This window comes from Dendrobates tinctorius, unplaced genomic scaffold (genome assembly GCF_039654945.1).
Source record: "Dendrobates tinctorius isolate UK_male_01 unplaced genomic scaffold, ASM3965494v1 ptg000107l, whole genome shotgun sequence".
Classification (NCBI taxonomy): Eukaryota; Metazoa; Chordata; class Amphibia; order Anura; family Dendrobatidae; genus Dendrobates; species Dendrobates tinctorius.
Window position 1 is genome coordinate 36,465,590 of NW_027361775.1, and position 16,082 is coordinate 36,481,671.

General features: G+C 43.9%; 1 protein-coding gene across 1 annotated transcript in view; it reads right to left on the reverse strand.

The window, feature by feature from the left end:
• The window catches only part of LOC141100758 (uncharacterized), a 450,303-nt gene that overhangs the window by 172,168 nt on the left and 262,053 nt on the right, over window positions 1-16,082 (reverse strand). Inside the window, 2 exon segments of the mRNA XM_073589442.1 lie at window positions 12,047-12,163; window positions 14,482-14,598. Of these exon segments, the coding sequence (XP_073445543.1) occupies window positions 12,047-12,163; window positions 14,482-14,598 (234 nt within the window).

The window sequence follows — 16,082 nt, forward strand, 5'->3', positions numbered from 1 at the left end:
GGGCACGGGACTATGGGATGGAGGATATGTATGATGGGTATATGGGCACGGGCCTATGGGATGGAGGATGTGTGATGGGTATATGGGCACGGGACTATGGGATGGCAGATATGTATATGGGCACTGGACTATGGGATGGAGGATATGTATGATGGGTATATAGGAACGGGACTATGGGATGGCGGATATGTATGATGGGTATATGGGAACGGGACTATGGGACGGAGGATATGTATGATGGGTATATGGGCATGGGACTATGAGATGAAGGACGAGTGATGGGTATATGGGCACTCGACTATGGGATGGCAGATATGTATGATGGATATATGGGCACGGGACTATTGGATGGAGGATATGTATGATGGGTATATTGGCATGGGACTATGGGATTGAGGATGTATGATGGGTATATGGGCACGGGCCTATGGGATGGAGGATGTGTGATGGGTATATGGGCATGGGACTATGGGATGGAGGATGTGTGATGGGTATATGGGCACTGGACTATGGGATGGAGGATATGTATGATGGGTATATGGGCATGGGACTATGGGATGGCGGATATGTATGATGGGTATATGGACATGGGACTATGAGATGAAGGATGTGTGATGGGTATATGGGCACTCGACTATGGGATGGCAAATATGTATGATGGGTATATGGGCATGGGACTATGGGATGGAGAATATGTATGATAGGTATATGGGCATGGGACTATGGGATGGAGAATATGTATGATGGGCATGGGACTATGGGATGGAGGATATGTATGATGGGTATATGGGCACGGGCCTATGGGATCGTGGATATGTATGATGGGTATATGGGCACGGGACTATGGGATGGAGGGTAATTATAATTTGCTATAACTAACCACAGTTAGTTACTATGCCCGGGCAGCGCCGGGCTCTTCAGCCAGTTGGCTATAATATCCATTGGATATGTTTTTTCATCTTTAGGGGGTCTCAATTTATTTAATCATCTACCTGCCTGTATCGGAGCATTTTTCTGTCTGTGATCACCAGGACTATTATCGTTCCAGGATCAATCCAACTTTTCTCTGACCCATTTCATTAGGGTTTTGTTCTGGATGCCTTGCCATAAATAGTCCATTTAGTTGGGATATTTTTAGCTGGACGGACTTTGAACCATCATATAGAAATAAGGGCCATTGTTTCTCTGGGGACATTTCTCCCCCTTTGCCTTTTTTTTCACTTTGCTATGTGATTTACTTGTATTCATGAATAAAATCTACTCTTGTGGTCAGTTTCGGTGAATCCTTCTTATTTACCATGTGCTTGTCATTAACCATTACATTTAATCTTATTATTATTATTATTTTTTTATATATATAATTGGCTGTCCATATATATATTTTTTTCACAAAGTTCTTTGATTTTTTCAATTTTTATTTATTTACATTTTTCATGCATTATTTTTTTATTTTTTTGTTTTACCGCTATTATTATTTGTTCATAGGTTTTCCCATCTTATTTACATAACTTAGCACACTTTTCTTTAGGTTTCCAATTTATTCAAGCCTTACAGAGTCTATATTTTATATCTTTTTATTTATTTAATATTTCTTTATTTTCCCCTCATTGCTCTCATTACCCAAGACTAGAGTTGAGCGAAACGGGTCGAAAAATTTAAAAAGTCGCCGACTTTTGGCAAAGTCGGGTTTCATGAAACGAAACCCGACCCTAGGATGAGGTCGGCCACGAGGTCGGCGACTTACGCGCCAAAGTCGCGTTTCAAAAGTTTGTTTTGCGCTCTTTTTCAGCCAATCAGGATCCACGGACACTGTGGGCAACGTGATGACATAGGCACGGGTCACCACCATCTTTCAGAAGGGCATGCAAGTGATTGGCTTGCTTTGGTGGGCGTCACAGGGGGTATAAAAGGGCATGCACGCCGACCGCCATCTTACTTCTGCCGATCTTAGCATAGGGAGAGGTTGCTGCTGCTGATTCTGTAGGGAGAGCGTTAGGCAGGGAAGAAGAAAAAAAACTGCTTCTGCTGCTAGCGATTTTGCCTGTACAACACACCAGTCACTGTGTGTGCAGTGCAAGGGGAGGCTATATTTTGGTGGATCAGCGGTGTTGGTTGCTAGGCTGCCTTCTAAGGCTTCCTGACGGCTGCATTGCTGTTTACCCACTGCTCTGCACACTGCTTTTTTAAAAGCAATCCCAATTTTTTTTTGTCCTGCTGAGGTACTGAGCGTGCATTTTTTCACACCATACAGCGGTGCACACTCCTCACACAGTACCGTGTAACGGCTGTTATCATAGCCACAGTGAAGCTATCTGTGTGTCACTCTGTGAGAATAAGTCGAGGACATGTTCCGTTCTTACAGACCTGCACCTTCTAGTTTTGTCTAGCTTTCAAACAGTTAAATATATTTGCTGTTTGATCACATTCAAAACTATAGAGAGACAGCGTGTGTCAGTCCGTATACTTAAAAAACACGGAGCTTGACAATTTTACGTACACCGGACAGCCATGTACGTGCACGCTCCTCTCAGTACCGTGTAACGGCTGTTATCACTGCCACAGTGAAGCTATCTGTGTGTCACTGTGGAAGGATAAGTGGAGGACTTGTTCCTTTCTTACAGACCTACACTCTAGGGAGACTCCTATTCTGCCCAATTCTATATACACCTTGTAGTTTGTGATACACTAGCCTATTTCTGCCTGTGACATAGTGCTGTGATATTCAGTGGGCCTCACACAATCCAAAAGTGTCCAGTGTCCACTAGTGTGTGCAGAAATTCAAAATCTCCCTTATCCTGTAGTCACTTTTTTCACACCTGTGCCATCGAGCCTGTGACATAGCGCTGTGATATTCAGTGGGCCTCACACAATCCATAAGTGTCCAGTGTCCACAAGTGTGTGCAGAAATTCAAAATCTCCCTTATCCTGTAGTCACTTTTTTCACACCTGTGCCATTGAGCCTGTGACATAGCGCTCTGATATTCAGTGGGCCTCACACAATCCATAAGTGTCCAGTGTCCACAAGTGTGTGCAGAAATTCAAAATCTCCCTTATCCTGTAGTCACTTTTTTCACACCTGTGCCATCGAGCCTGTGACATAGCGCTCTGATATTCAGTGGGCCTCACACAATCCATAAGTGTCCAGTGTCCACAAGTGTGTGCAGAAATTCAAAATCTCCATTATCCTGTAGTCACTTTTTTCACACCTGTGCCATCGAGCCTGTGACATAGCGCTCTGATATTCAGTGGGCCTCACACAATCAATAAGTGTCCAGTGTCCACAAGTGTGTGCAGAAATTCAAAATCTCCCTTATCCTGTAGTCACTTTTTTTTCACACCTGTGCCATCGAGCCTGTGACATAGCGCTCTGATATTCAGTGGGCCTCACACAATCCATAAGTGTCCAGTGTCCACAAGTGTGTGCAGAAATTCAAAATCTCCCTTATCCTGTAGTCACTTTTTTCACACCTGTGCCATCGAGCCTGTGACATAGCGCTCTGATATTCAGTGGGCCTCACACAATCCATAAGTGTCCAGTGTCCACAAGTGTGTGCAGAAATTCAAAATCTCCCCTGTCCTATAGACACCTTGTACCTTGTTTTACATTACTATATAGTTTGTTGGATTTTGTCTACATTTCTACCAAAAATGAGGAAGGCTGGTGGAAGAGGCCGTGGAATTGGGCGGGGGTTGGCAGCTGGTAATGATGGTGTTGGTGGTGGATCTGATGCTAGTGGCAAAAGCAAAATAGGACCAAATGCAGGAGGTGTTGAGCCTGCGTCATCGTCTGGCTCCACAAGGCCTCGAAGGCTTACTTTTCTAGGAGTTGGCAAACCGCTTTTAAAGCCAGAGCTGCAGGAAAAAGTTTTGTCTTACATTGCTGACTCAGCCTCCAGCTCTATCGCCTCCTCTTCTGAAGTTGTAAAAAGTAAAAGCACTGAGTCATCATTGGAGGCTCATGTTCATGAACAACACCTTTCCTTGTGTCCTTCACCCCAACCAAGATTGAAGGATGACGCAGGCCATACTAGTGATTACTCCATGGAGCTGTTTTCACATACCATGCCTGGATTATCAAGTGAAATGGTGAATTACCCAGGCCAAGATGAATCTGACATGGAGTGCACTGATGCACAGCCACTGATAGATGATTCTGCTGGTACATTCACTCAGAGCACTACATTGTCCTCGCAGTGTACAGAGCCAGATTCTGACCCTGATGAGACTCAGGTGCCCCTTCCCGCACACTATACCACCATACACGGTGACACAGAGGAAGGTGCACATGACATAGAAGAGGAGGTGATGGATGACCCAGTTGTTGACCCAGATTGGCATCCATTGGGGGAAGAGGGTGCTGCTTCCAATAGCTCAGATGAGGAGCATCCACAGCAGACATCGACATCGCAACAGCTGTTATCTGGCAGGCACGGAGCACTCCAAAGACAGGTTCCAAAAATCTAAAGAGTTGCTGGACGGCTTGTCCAGAGGGTCAAAATATCACAGCGTGCTAGGCCGCAAAATGTCTGCCAAAGTAGGAAGAGTGCAGTGTGGCACTTTTTTGAACAAAATCCTCATGATCAGGCCAAGGTTATCTGTAAGAAGTGCGCAAAGACCTTTAGCCGAGGGAAAAATCTGAAAAATTTGAATACCAGTTGCATGCTTAGACATTTAACCACCATGCACTTGCAAGCGTGGACACAACACCAAACCTCAAGTACCACATGTGCAACTGATCACAAAGAAGGTAGTCAGCAATGCTACATTGTTTCCCCCACTGTAAGCCCACCGGTCAGCACAGCAGCAAATGTTGAGGTGTCGTTGCAAGGCCACAGCAGTCAGGGAATCCCACTGTTATATCAACGAAATACTGAATCTAGGCCATCAGAAAGAACACCAACTCCATCACCATCACCAACCCTCTCTCAGTCTGCCCTGTCCACCGCTACTTCCACCATATGCAGCTCTCAAGTCCAGCTCACCCTCCCAGACACTATGAGTAGGTCAAGAAAGTACTCAGTCTCTCATCCGCGTACACTGGGTTTGAACGCCCACATTGCCAAACTAATCTCGTTTGAGATGATGCCCTATCGGTTGGTGGAAAGCGCAGCTTTCCGCGAACTCATGGCCTATGCAGTACCACGCTATGACCTACCCAGTTGCCACTTCTTCTCTCGCAAAGCCATTCCAGCCCTCCACCATCATATGAAAGACCGCATTGTCCATGCACTCAAGCAGTCAGTGAGTGGAAAGGTGCACCTCACAACAGATGCATGGTCCAGTCGGCATGGCCAGGGCCGTTACGTGTCCATCACTGCGCACTGGGTTAATGTGGTGGATGCAGGGTCCACAGGGGACAGCGGTGGTGGGACAGTGCTGCCTAGCCCATGGTATAGGAAACAGTTGGCTGTAGGCGTTCGACCCTCCTCCTCCTCCTCCAGAAGCAAAAGCTCGTCCACAGAACGCAGTCGTACGAGCACTCCATCTGCAGCTGCCACTGTTGCACATGAGGAGTCCCCCTATCGAGCAGCTAGTGGAAGGCGTCAGTAGCCTGTGTTGCAGATGATGTGTTTGGGCGACAGACACACCGCCGAGGTGCTGGCCGAGTACTTTCAGCGACAAACTGAGTCATGGCTGGGCAGTGTACATCTTGAGGCAGGCAAGGTAGTTAGTGATAACGGCCGTAATTTTGTGGCAGCCATAGCCCTTTCAAAACTCAGCCACATACCTTGCTTGGCTCACACCTTGAACCTGGTGGTGCAGTGCTTCCTCAAAAATTATCCGGAGTTAACAGCCCTGCTCCAGAAGGTAAGAAGACTGTGCGCGCACATCCGCCGGTCGCCTGTACACTCCATTCGTATGCAGAAGCTGCAGCGATTGCTCCACCTTCCCAACCACCGCCTCATTATCGACATTGCAACAAGGTGGAACTCCACCCTGCACATGGTTGAGCGGCTGTGCGAGCAGAGGCAGGCCATAATGCATTTGTGGGAGGATACACGGCCAGGCACTTTGAGAGCAGACATGGAGTTGACAGGTGTGCAGTGGTCGAAGCTGAAAGACCTCTGTAAAGTCCTTCAGTGTTCTGAGGAATGCACATGGCTGGTAAGCGCAGACGACGCCATCCTAAGCATGAGCATCCCACTTATGCGTCTGCTCATGCAAACTTTGATGCACCTTAAGGAGCAGGCGTCTGCAGCCAATGTTGATGAGGAGGGAATCCTTGATGACATTCAGCCATTGTCTGCTCAGGGACCTCTCCTGGACGAGGTGGAGGAAGAAGAGGAGGAGGAGGATGATGATGTGGATGATTACTTAGGGGAGGAGGATGCATCTCGTGGGGCAAGTGAAAATGTTGGCGTGGCAAGGTCTGGTACAGGGTTTGTGCGTGACTGGAGGGATGTGGATTTGCCAGAAAGTGCTCCTCCAACCAGCACTCGCAGTGTATCATTGACACCGGGAACATTGGCCCACATGTCAGATTATGCCTTGCAGATCCTAAAAAGGGACCCCCGCATTGCCAAAATGATGAACGATGACGACTACTGGTTGGCCAGCATCCTGGATCCACGCTATAAAGGCAAATTACAAAACATCATGCCACAGGAGAACCTTGACCTAATATTGGCTAATAAACAAGCAACTCTGGTAAATCGGTTGCTTGAGGCATTCCCAGCACACAGCAGCGGTGATGGTTCTCACACGAGCCGTACGGGCCGGGAGTAGCTTGGCAGAGGTGTTCGTGGTGCACACAGCAGAAGTGGCGTTGGAGACAGGGGTTTCATGACAATGTTGTGGACTGATTTTTCAAGTACCGCTCACACAACTGGTAATACTGCATCGATGGAAAGTGACAGGAGACAGCAGTTGTCAACTATGGTTACAAACTACTTTTCCTCCCATATCGATGTTCTCCCACACAGGTCATTCCCCTTTGACTATTGGGCCGCTAAACTGGACACCTGGCCTGAATTGGCACAATATGCCTTACAGGAGCTCGCTTGCCCAGCTGCAAGTGTGCTATCGGAAAGAGTCTTCAGTGCAGCTGGATCAATCCTGACAGAAAAAAGGACCGTCTGTCAACCCAAAATGTGGATGATCTAACCTTCATTAAAATGAACCATGCATGAGTTTCCAAGGATTTTGTCCCACCTTCCCCTGATGACACATAGGGTGACAGAAAAATGGCTTGCTTTGGTCCACCTCTTCCTGGGACTTGACCTATTTCGCCTTTTGCATCAGCTGAATGTCCAACATCAACATATGCCACTTTCTAAAATCCCTAACTGTGCTGCCTCCCCCCCCCATGGCCGGGGTCACCACCTAGCGAACGACACCGTGCGAGTGCCGTTGCCCTGGACAGGTGGGTAGGCCGACTCTTGGGCGCGGGCACTGGCACAGCGTCCCTCATAGTGCAATCAAGTGTCTCTGACGGTGGTGGTGCACACCCGCTGTCAGACACACCGCCGTACTATGAGGGGCCCAGTGCCAGTACCGACGCCCACAAGTGGGCCCCCCTTGCTTGGGCAGGGCCCCAGCATTTGCAAACTTTACCTCTCCCTGCTCCTCCGCTGTGTAGTCTGGGCCGTCAAATCCATACTGTGCCTGACACCGTCTGAGCCTGCCTCCTGATGTATAGACATAAATTTTGAATGTGTACACTATGCTATCCATACATGTTATCCGGGGATACGGTACCCTTTCTCACCTTTGTGCAATCACGTGCAATCCATACTGGGCCTAACACCGTCTGAGCCTGCCTCCTGATGTATAGACATATATTTTGAATGTGTACACTATGCTATCCATACATGTTATCCGGGGATACGGTACCCTTTCTCACCTTTGTGCAATCACGTGCAATCCATACTGGGCCTAACACCATCTGAGCCTGCCTCCTGATGTATAGACATATATTTTGAATGTGTACACTATGCTATCCATATATGTTATCCGGGGATACGGTACCCTTTCTCACCTTTGTGCAATCACGTGTAATCCATACTGGGCCTGAGAACGGCTGGCGAGCTGTTAAGCAAGCTACAGCACCTGTGGTTTGCACACGTAAGTTTTTCATTTTTTCAGGAATGACGGTTAGGCCTAATTCCAGAATTGCGGTTGACCTGCACTTACTGGGAAATCATCGTTCGCGGGTAATAATTGTAATCACAGATCCCCATCACTAACGTTGTTCAGCGGGTTATCTGCACCTGTAAGCGACAAACGCTGGCCTTTTCAGTGTAGCGCACATGCAGCCACGGACATGTAAGGGCATGACACACCAGTTATTGGCCAATCTCATGTGCCAGAGCCTCACGTGTCCCTCTAGTAAGCCCGACTCGGACCACGGGGCATGACGGAGTCTCATTCGTTAACGGAATTAAGCTTGCAACGTTTACATCTTTTCTGTAGCTGGCATGGTTGAGGTTTCCCAGGTGGAGTCGAATTAAACCGTAGGCTCCACTCCTGGTGGTGCCCTTCTGGACATTCCTTTAAGGTTCAGCTTTGCAACCATACTGCCCACGTAAAACAAACACTTTGCCTTCATGAATGCTGTTTGGAGGGTCATGACTCGTGGGAATAACGCCGCCCAATCAGTTAACCTGCTAGAGAGATCCTTCATTGCTCCCAAACATGACATCACACTCCCTAGGAGGAAGGTAATGCCACTGTGGCGACCGTACTCCTGGGGGCGACACAAGTGCACTGATGCCCAGCCACTGCTCGATGAATCTGCTGGTACATTGACCCAGACCACTACATTCCCCTCGCACGCTACACGGCCTGAATCTGACCCTGATGAAACTCAGGTTACCCTTCCCATATACAGTTCCATCTTACACGGTGACAAAGAGGAAGCTGCAGATGAAAGTGCAGGTTCGGCCCACCCGCCATCAGACACACCACCGTACTATCAGGGGCCCTGTGCCAGTGCCGTCGCCAACGAGTGGGCCCCCCCTGTTTGCTCAGGATCACAGCACTTGCAAGGTTGAAATACTGTGCAGTGAGATGGAAGATGGGAACGACGAGGAGTCCAGACTAGTACAAGGATTCCCTAGCGAGGAGACTTATTTCATTGTTTTCAGTGTTGGGACAGCAATTTTTGGGGAGCACTATACTCTGGAGAATGATAGATGGGGTCCACCATACACTGGAACATTCCAAAGGTGGACATCAGACACTGGAGCAGCATTTACAGGGCCCATTATATACTAGAGCATTAGAAATGGAGCCCATTATGTTTGGAGCATTATTTAGGCCCATAAGACACTGGAGCTTCATCCATGGGGACCAACATATACTGTAGCATTATGTGGAGCTCATCATATACTGTTTCAAACATTATATGGGACCAATGATTCTGTATGGAGAAATAGATGGGCCTTGTCATGAGATGTAAAAAGTGAAGTATTTTTCATTGTACTATACCGCTATTTCTCTGCCGTATCGGAGCATGATGAGTTGTGGTATGTGTTAAAGGGGCGCTCTTTCGCCCAGGGCACATGAAAACCTGGAGCCAGCCCTACCCCCCCACAACTTTAGCCAAATAACCCCCATTTTTCAGTGCGTAACTTGTACTATGAAGTTAATTAAGGTTGACAAGCTTAAGTAAGAAGAATTGATGCTTTTGGCATTCAAATGGGCACTGTAGGTGTGTTTCCTGTCCTCTCACTGCCGACTTTTATTCCCCATTGACTTACATTGGGTTTCGTGTTTCGGGACGACCCCGACTTTTCCCTATAGTCGGCCGATCTTGCTCGACCCGACTTTTGGAAAAGTCGGGTTTCCCGAAACGAAACTCGACCCTAAAAAACCAAAAGTCGCTCAACTCTACCCAAGACGTTTTGTGTCTATGAAACGCTCTTTCGGCTATTTTCTGCATCTGCCTGTACTTAGAGATCAAGCTTTCTATTTTGCTTCCGGGAGCTGCGCATGCGCTGTTTATCTCCTTGTCTTCTGGTCGCCTCACAGGTCCATGTACCGGCGCAGGTGCACTAGCTGAGTGTGGGCAGAGACGTCTTCCCTCACTTCACATTCAGCTCCACAGCTGACTTCCGCGTCCTGCCTTGGTGTGCATCCCTCACTTCACATTCAGCTCCACAGCTGACTTCCGCTTCCTGTCTTGGTGTGCCGATGCACACCGGTGCTCACTGACCACCAATTACATAAGGTATTTAAGATCTATACTTAACCTAGGACTTTATTTTCCCCTGATGAAGACGTCCTACTGACGTCGATACGCATGGGGTAGCGTTCTCCTCTCCCTCCTTGCTTCTCTGCCCTCCATCCCTGGGTTGCCTGCAGTCCTGGTGACTATATATTTGCTTCATATTTCCATCTGACTCGCCTTCAGAAGCTTTTCATGGACATAATTAACACTTTACATTTAGGCTATAAATTTCAGTGTGTGATTCCATGATGATTTCTTTATAGGGTTAACGCATCTTGTTGCTATTTTTTTGCCCAAGCTCCTTATCTATGCATAGTCATTTGGGTCTGCTTATAAATATATGGGGACTGTTCCACAGTATATTGTGTGTTTATTATGTAACTTTTTTCCATCTATAGGGATATTCTACAGACGGTTCCCTGTGCTATATCTTCCAGCTATGCAGGATTTCCTCAGGGATTGCTTCATATATGTTTGCATGCTGGGTGAGCACATTGTATTGGGTAGTACAATTTATCTGACTGTACAATGTCATATTTGCAATGTTTACTTTGCATTATCCACTGCATGCTTGTTTCTGTAAAACACCCATGGAATCAAAATCATCTCTACACTAGTAATTTTCAGACGGCTGTAATTTTAAAATGGGGTCAATTGATGGTGTCCTGGCACTTATGGGCTCTGCAAGTGGAGTCCACAACCTATTCTAGCAGAATGTGCTCTTGAAAAGTAAAATTTTTCACTTTTCTCCCGAGCCCTGATGTGTGGCTAAACACTACAGTACAGGTAATTATGGGATATTGCCAGCATTCAAGGGAAATTGTGCATACGGGGGGGCATATTAACTTATTTTTCCTTGTGAAAAGGTAAAATAAATGGTTAAAAAAAAATTTTGCTGTAAAAATGTAAATATTTTTTCTTTACCGTATAATGGTATAACATTCTGTTAAACACCTTTGATGTCAATATGATCACTGCACATTTCAATGAATTCATTGAGTGGTGTAGTTTGTATGGGAGTTTCTACTGGTCTAGCACCTCAAAGGCTGTTCCAATGTGACATGGCACCTGCAAACCAAAACAGCAAAATCTCCACTATAATATGGTGCTTTTTCCTTTCTGAGCTTTGCACTGTGCCTGAAAAGTATTTTCTGACCACGTATAGGGTACTGTCATGCACAGGAGAAAATGCACAAAATTTTGTGTGGTCTATTTTCTCTTGTTGCTCTAGAAATGAAAAAAATGGGTATAAAGCAACTTTTTTGTGCAAAATAACTACCTTTTCATATTTTGCTTCCACTTTATTTTGATTCCTGTGAAGCACCTGAAGGGCTTAAAAAAAGTTCTAAATGTGGTTTTCAATACCTTAGGGGGTTCAGTTTTTATAATGAGGTCACTTTTGGGCACTTTATATAAGCCCCTAAAAGGCACTTTAAATGTGAAGTGTTTCCAAATAGAAATGTTGATGGAAAAATAAAAAATTGCTGCTAAACTAAAAAAAAAGTTTTAAAAACTATACTGATGTAAAGAAGTGTGGAAAGTGTTTCTTATTAACTGTTTTAGTGGTATAACAATGGTATACAATTAAGGACATAACATTTCCATTTTCATCACATTTTTAATTAATTTACACTTAGGAAAAGAGCATAATGTAATGAATAGCCTGATTACAGCCAAATATCAGTATATAATAAGTATCACTCAAAATGACGTTTTCTTGTAGTATGAAGAGCTTAAATTTTAAGCAGATTCTGGAAAATAATTATAATATGCATTTTGTCAGGATCCCTGTTACTTAGACAGCCATAACTACATTTTTTAACGCAGCTAAAAAGGAAAAGTTGAAACAAGAATCAATGACAATTCAGAACTCACCTGTGAATCCATCATTACAGATACAGGTGTAACTTCCTACTGTGTTAGTGCAGGTGGCATCAGGTGAGCAGATATTGGTCAGACATTCATCAATATCATCACACTGGGTCCCATCACCTAATTTATAAAAAATATTTCTCAGTTAATCGAGGATATTACATTGGAAATAGATGTAATCATGAATGTGTAGTATTCTAACCCTAATTTGGCCTTAATGCCCACACATCGTTTTTTTTTCTCATTCCAGGAGTCATAATCTTTTTTCTTTTAGTAGACTTAGCTGTATGAGGATTATTTTTTAGCGTGAAGAGTTGTATTTGACAATGGCACCATTTTAAGGTACGTACAATACAATACTTATTTTACTAACTCCTTATGGGAAGAAATAGAAAAAACTATAATTCTGTTGCAGTTTTTTGACATTTTAGAATTTACAATTTTAATTTGCTGCAAAAACAAAAGATTATCCTAATTCTGTTGCTCATTGTGAAAATGACAATATCAAATTTATGTGTCTTCCATAAGCCTACAGATGCAAACAGCTACATCCCAATAGACAGCTGCCATTTACCTAATTGGCTATTAAATGTACCTAAGAGTCAGTACATCAGAATTCGCAGGAATTGCTCTAAAATTCAGGATTATGATTCCGAAGCATCTGCGCTAACTCATCAATTTCTGGAGAAAGGCTACAACAACTCACTTCTGGAGGAAGCAAATATAACAGCCAGAAATAAACCTAGTGCTACTCTGAGAAGGATAAACAATATTAATTAGAAAAATACTCCCTTTGATGATTTTATCCCTATTATAACCGAATACAACTCAAACTGTCATATTTTGACTAGAATTGTCAAAAAACATTGGGACATTTTGAAAGAGGATAAAATTATAGGATGCTCAATTCCACCAGGTCCAAAGTTCGTTTACAGAAAAGCCCGTAATATTGGTAGTATGATTGCCCCCATTGTATTAAATAACCATATTAATGCACCTACTCCATCTTTTATAGGCAATTTGAAAGATTTTTTTCCCTGCAAAAAATGCAGGGCTTGCCAACAAACTATGAGCCCTAAACAACAATGGGCTATGGGGAGCAATAATTCTAATAAATTGGAAATATCAGATTTTATTACTTGTAAAACGGAGAGTGTCATATATACCATCAAATGTCCATGCCAGAAGGTATATGTAGGATGCACGAAAAGATCCCTGCAGATAAGGATTAAGGAACATATAAGAAATATAAAGAAAAAATTTCTGGGTCATCCCCTCTCTAAACATTTTTCAGAATGTCATGGAGGCTCTGTGAATAACCTTATCTTCACAGGAATTGAACATGCTAAGCCACAAGTGCGTAAAGGCAACCATATAAAGCTAATGTCGCGAGCTGAGAGCCGCTGGATATTTGCATTGGACACCCTAATACGAAGGGGTTAAATAGTGAAATCGAACTTTTTGGCTTCTATTTAGTTAATTGGGTTAAACTTGCCTAAGCGGCGGGACTGCTTAAATAATCCTCCTGTGGTGGGGGGGGACCATCCCTGAGGAAGAAGACAGTTAGTCTTTGAAACAAGTTGGAAAGTCCATTGGTCCCCGCCGCAACGACCAGCAAGTGAAACCGACGTGGTCAAGTGTTGACTCACATCACGAAGGTCCTGTATACCTGAAGCAGCTCACAGACGCCGGGAGCACGAGAGGCCGTTCACGCCTGCTCCAAAGCTGGAGGTACACTGACAGGAGGCTGCCACCGGCCGGGGCAGGCCCTGTAACTCGTCTATACCCCAGTGTACAAACCCCCCCCTCTTTTTCCAAGCACTGGAGCAAAAAGCGCTATTTTAACCTGCACTGCTTACTGGAGTGAGGACTTTGCATTGCATTATCTTTACAGGTACTGCTCTCTGACTTGTGCATTTACTATTGCAGCTACTCTGCGCAGCCGTTCACAGGCTGCAATTTGACTTTGACTTTTTTTTTTTTTTTTTTAAGCTGCTATCAAGGAGAATTACCCTGCAGTATATAACCTGTTCAGTGATTTCAGGTTTTTACCCTCACTCATGCCTTTTTAGGTTTTAATGATTGTTCAGGTTGGAACTACAGTAAGATTGCCACCAGCATCTATATATTCTTTTTCCCTTAAGCACTTCATCTGAGGCCTTACAATTGACTATTACTAATTGCTATTTTCTCGCTATTATCCAGATACATAAAGAGCACTTATAAAAGGTGTTTTTTTTTTTTTTTTCTATAACCACCCAATTTAGACTTCCCTCTTCTTCGAGTGTTCCAAACGCACACTAATATTATTAGTTATTTTACCTTATTTCTTTGACACCCTTGTGACAGGTGTCTTAGTGTTTGCTGCTGGAATTACACTCATACACAAGCGCCACTGAATCTCTATTTGTAAGAATCAATGACAATTCAGAACTCACCTGTGAATCCATTATTACAGGTACAGGTGTAACTTCCTACTGTGTTAGTGCAGGTGGCATCAGGTGAGCAGATATTGGTCAGACATTCATCAATATCATCACACTGGGTCCCATCACCTAATTTATAAAAAATATTTCTCAGTTAATCGAGGATATTACATTGGAAATAGATGTAATCATGAATGTGTAGTATTCTAACCCTAATTTGGCCTTAATGCCCACACATTGTTTTTTTTTCTCATTCCAGGAGTCATAATCTTTTTTCTTTTAGTAGACTTAGCTGTATGAGGATTATTTTTTAGCGTGAAGAGTTGTATTTGACAGTGGCACCATTTTAAGGTACGTACAATACAATACTTATTTTATTAACTCCTTATGGGAAGAAATAGAAAAAACTATAATTCTGTTGCAGTTTTTTACATTTTAGAATTTACAATTTTAATTTGCTGCAAAAACAAAAGATTATCCTAATTCTGTTGCTCATTGTGAAAATGACAATATCAAGTTTATGTGTCTTCCATAAGCCTACAGATGCAAACAGCTACATCCCAATAGACAGCTGCCATTTACCTAATTGGCTATTAAATGTACCTAAGAGTCAGTACATCAGAATTCGCAGGAATTGCTCTAAAATTCAGGATTATGATTCCGAAGCATCTGCGCTAACTCATCAATTTCTGGAGAAAGGCTACAAAAACTCACTTCTGGAGGAAGCAAATATAACAGCCAGAAATAAACCTAGTGCTACTCTGAGAAGGATAAACAATATTAATAAGAAAAATACTCCCTTTGATGATTTTATCCCTATTATAACCGAATACAACTCAAACTGTCATATTTTGACTAGAATTGTCAAAAAACATTGGGACATTTTGAAAGAGGATAAAATTATAGGATGCTCAATTCCACCAGGTCCAAAGTTCGTTTACAGAAAAGCCCGTAATATTGGTAGTATGATTGCCCCCACTGTATTAAATAACCATATTAATGCACCTACTCCATCTTTTATAGGCAATTTGAAAGATTTTTTTCCCTGCAAAAAATGCAGGGCTTGCCAACAAACTATGAGCCCTAAACAACAATGGGCTATGGGGAGCAATAATTCTAATAAATTGGAAATATCAGATTTTATTACTTGTAAAACGGAGAGTGTCATATATACCATCAAATGTCCATGCCAGAAGGTATATGTAGGACGCACGAAAAGATCCCTGCAGATAAGGATTAAGGAACATATAAGAAATATAAAGAAAAAATTTCTGGGTCATCCCCTCTCTAAACATTTTTCAGAATGTCATGGAGGCTCTGTGAATAACCTTATCTTCACAGGAATTGAACATGTTAAGCCACAAGTGCGTAAAGGCAACCATATAAAGCTAATGTCGCGAGCTGAGAGCCGTTGGATATTTGCATTGGACACCCTAATACCGAAGGGGTTAAATAGTGAAATCGAACTTTTTGGCTTCTATTTAGTTAATTGGGTTAAACTTGCCTAAGCGGCGGGACTGCTTAAATAATCCTCCTGTGGTGGGGGGGACCATCCCTGAGGAAGAAGACAGTTAGTCTTTGAAACATGTTGGAAAGTCCATTGGTCCCCGCCG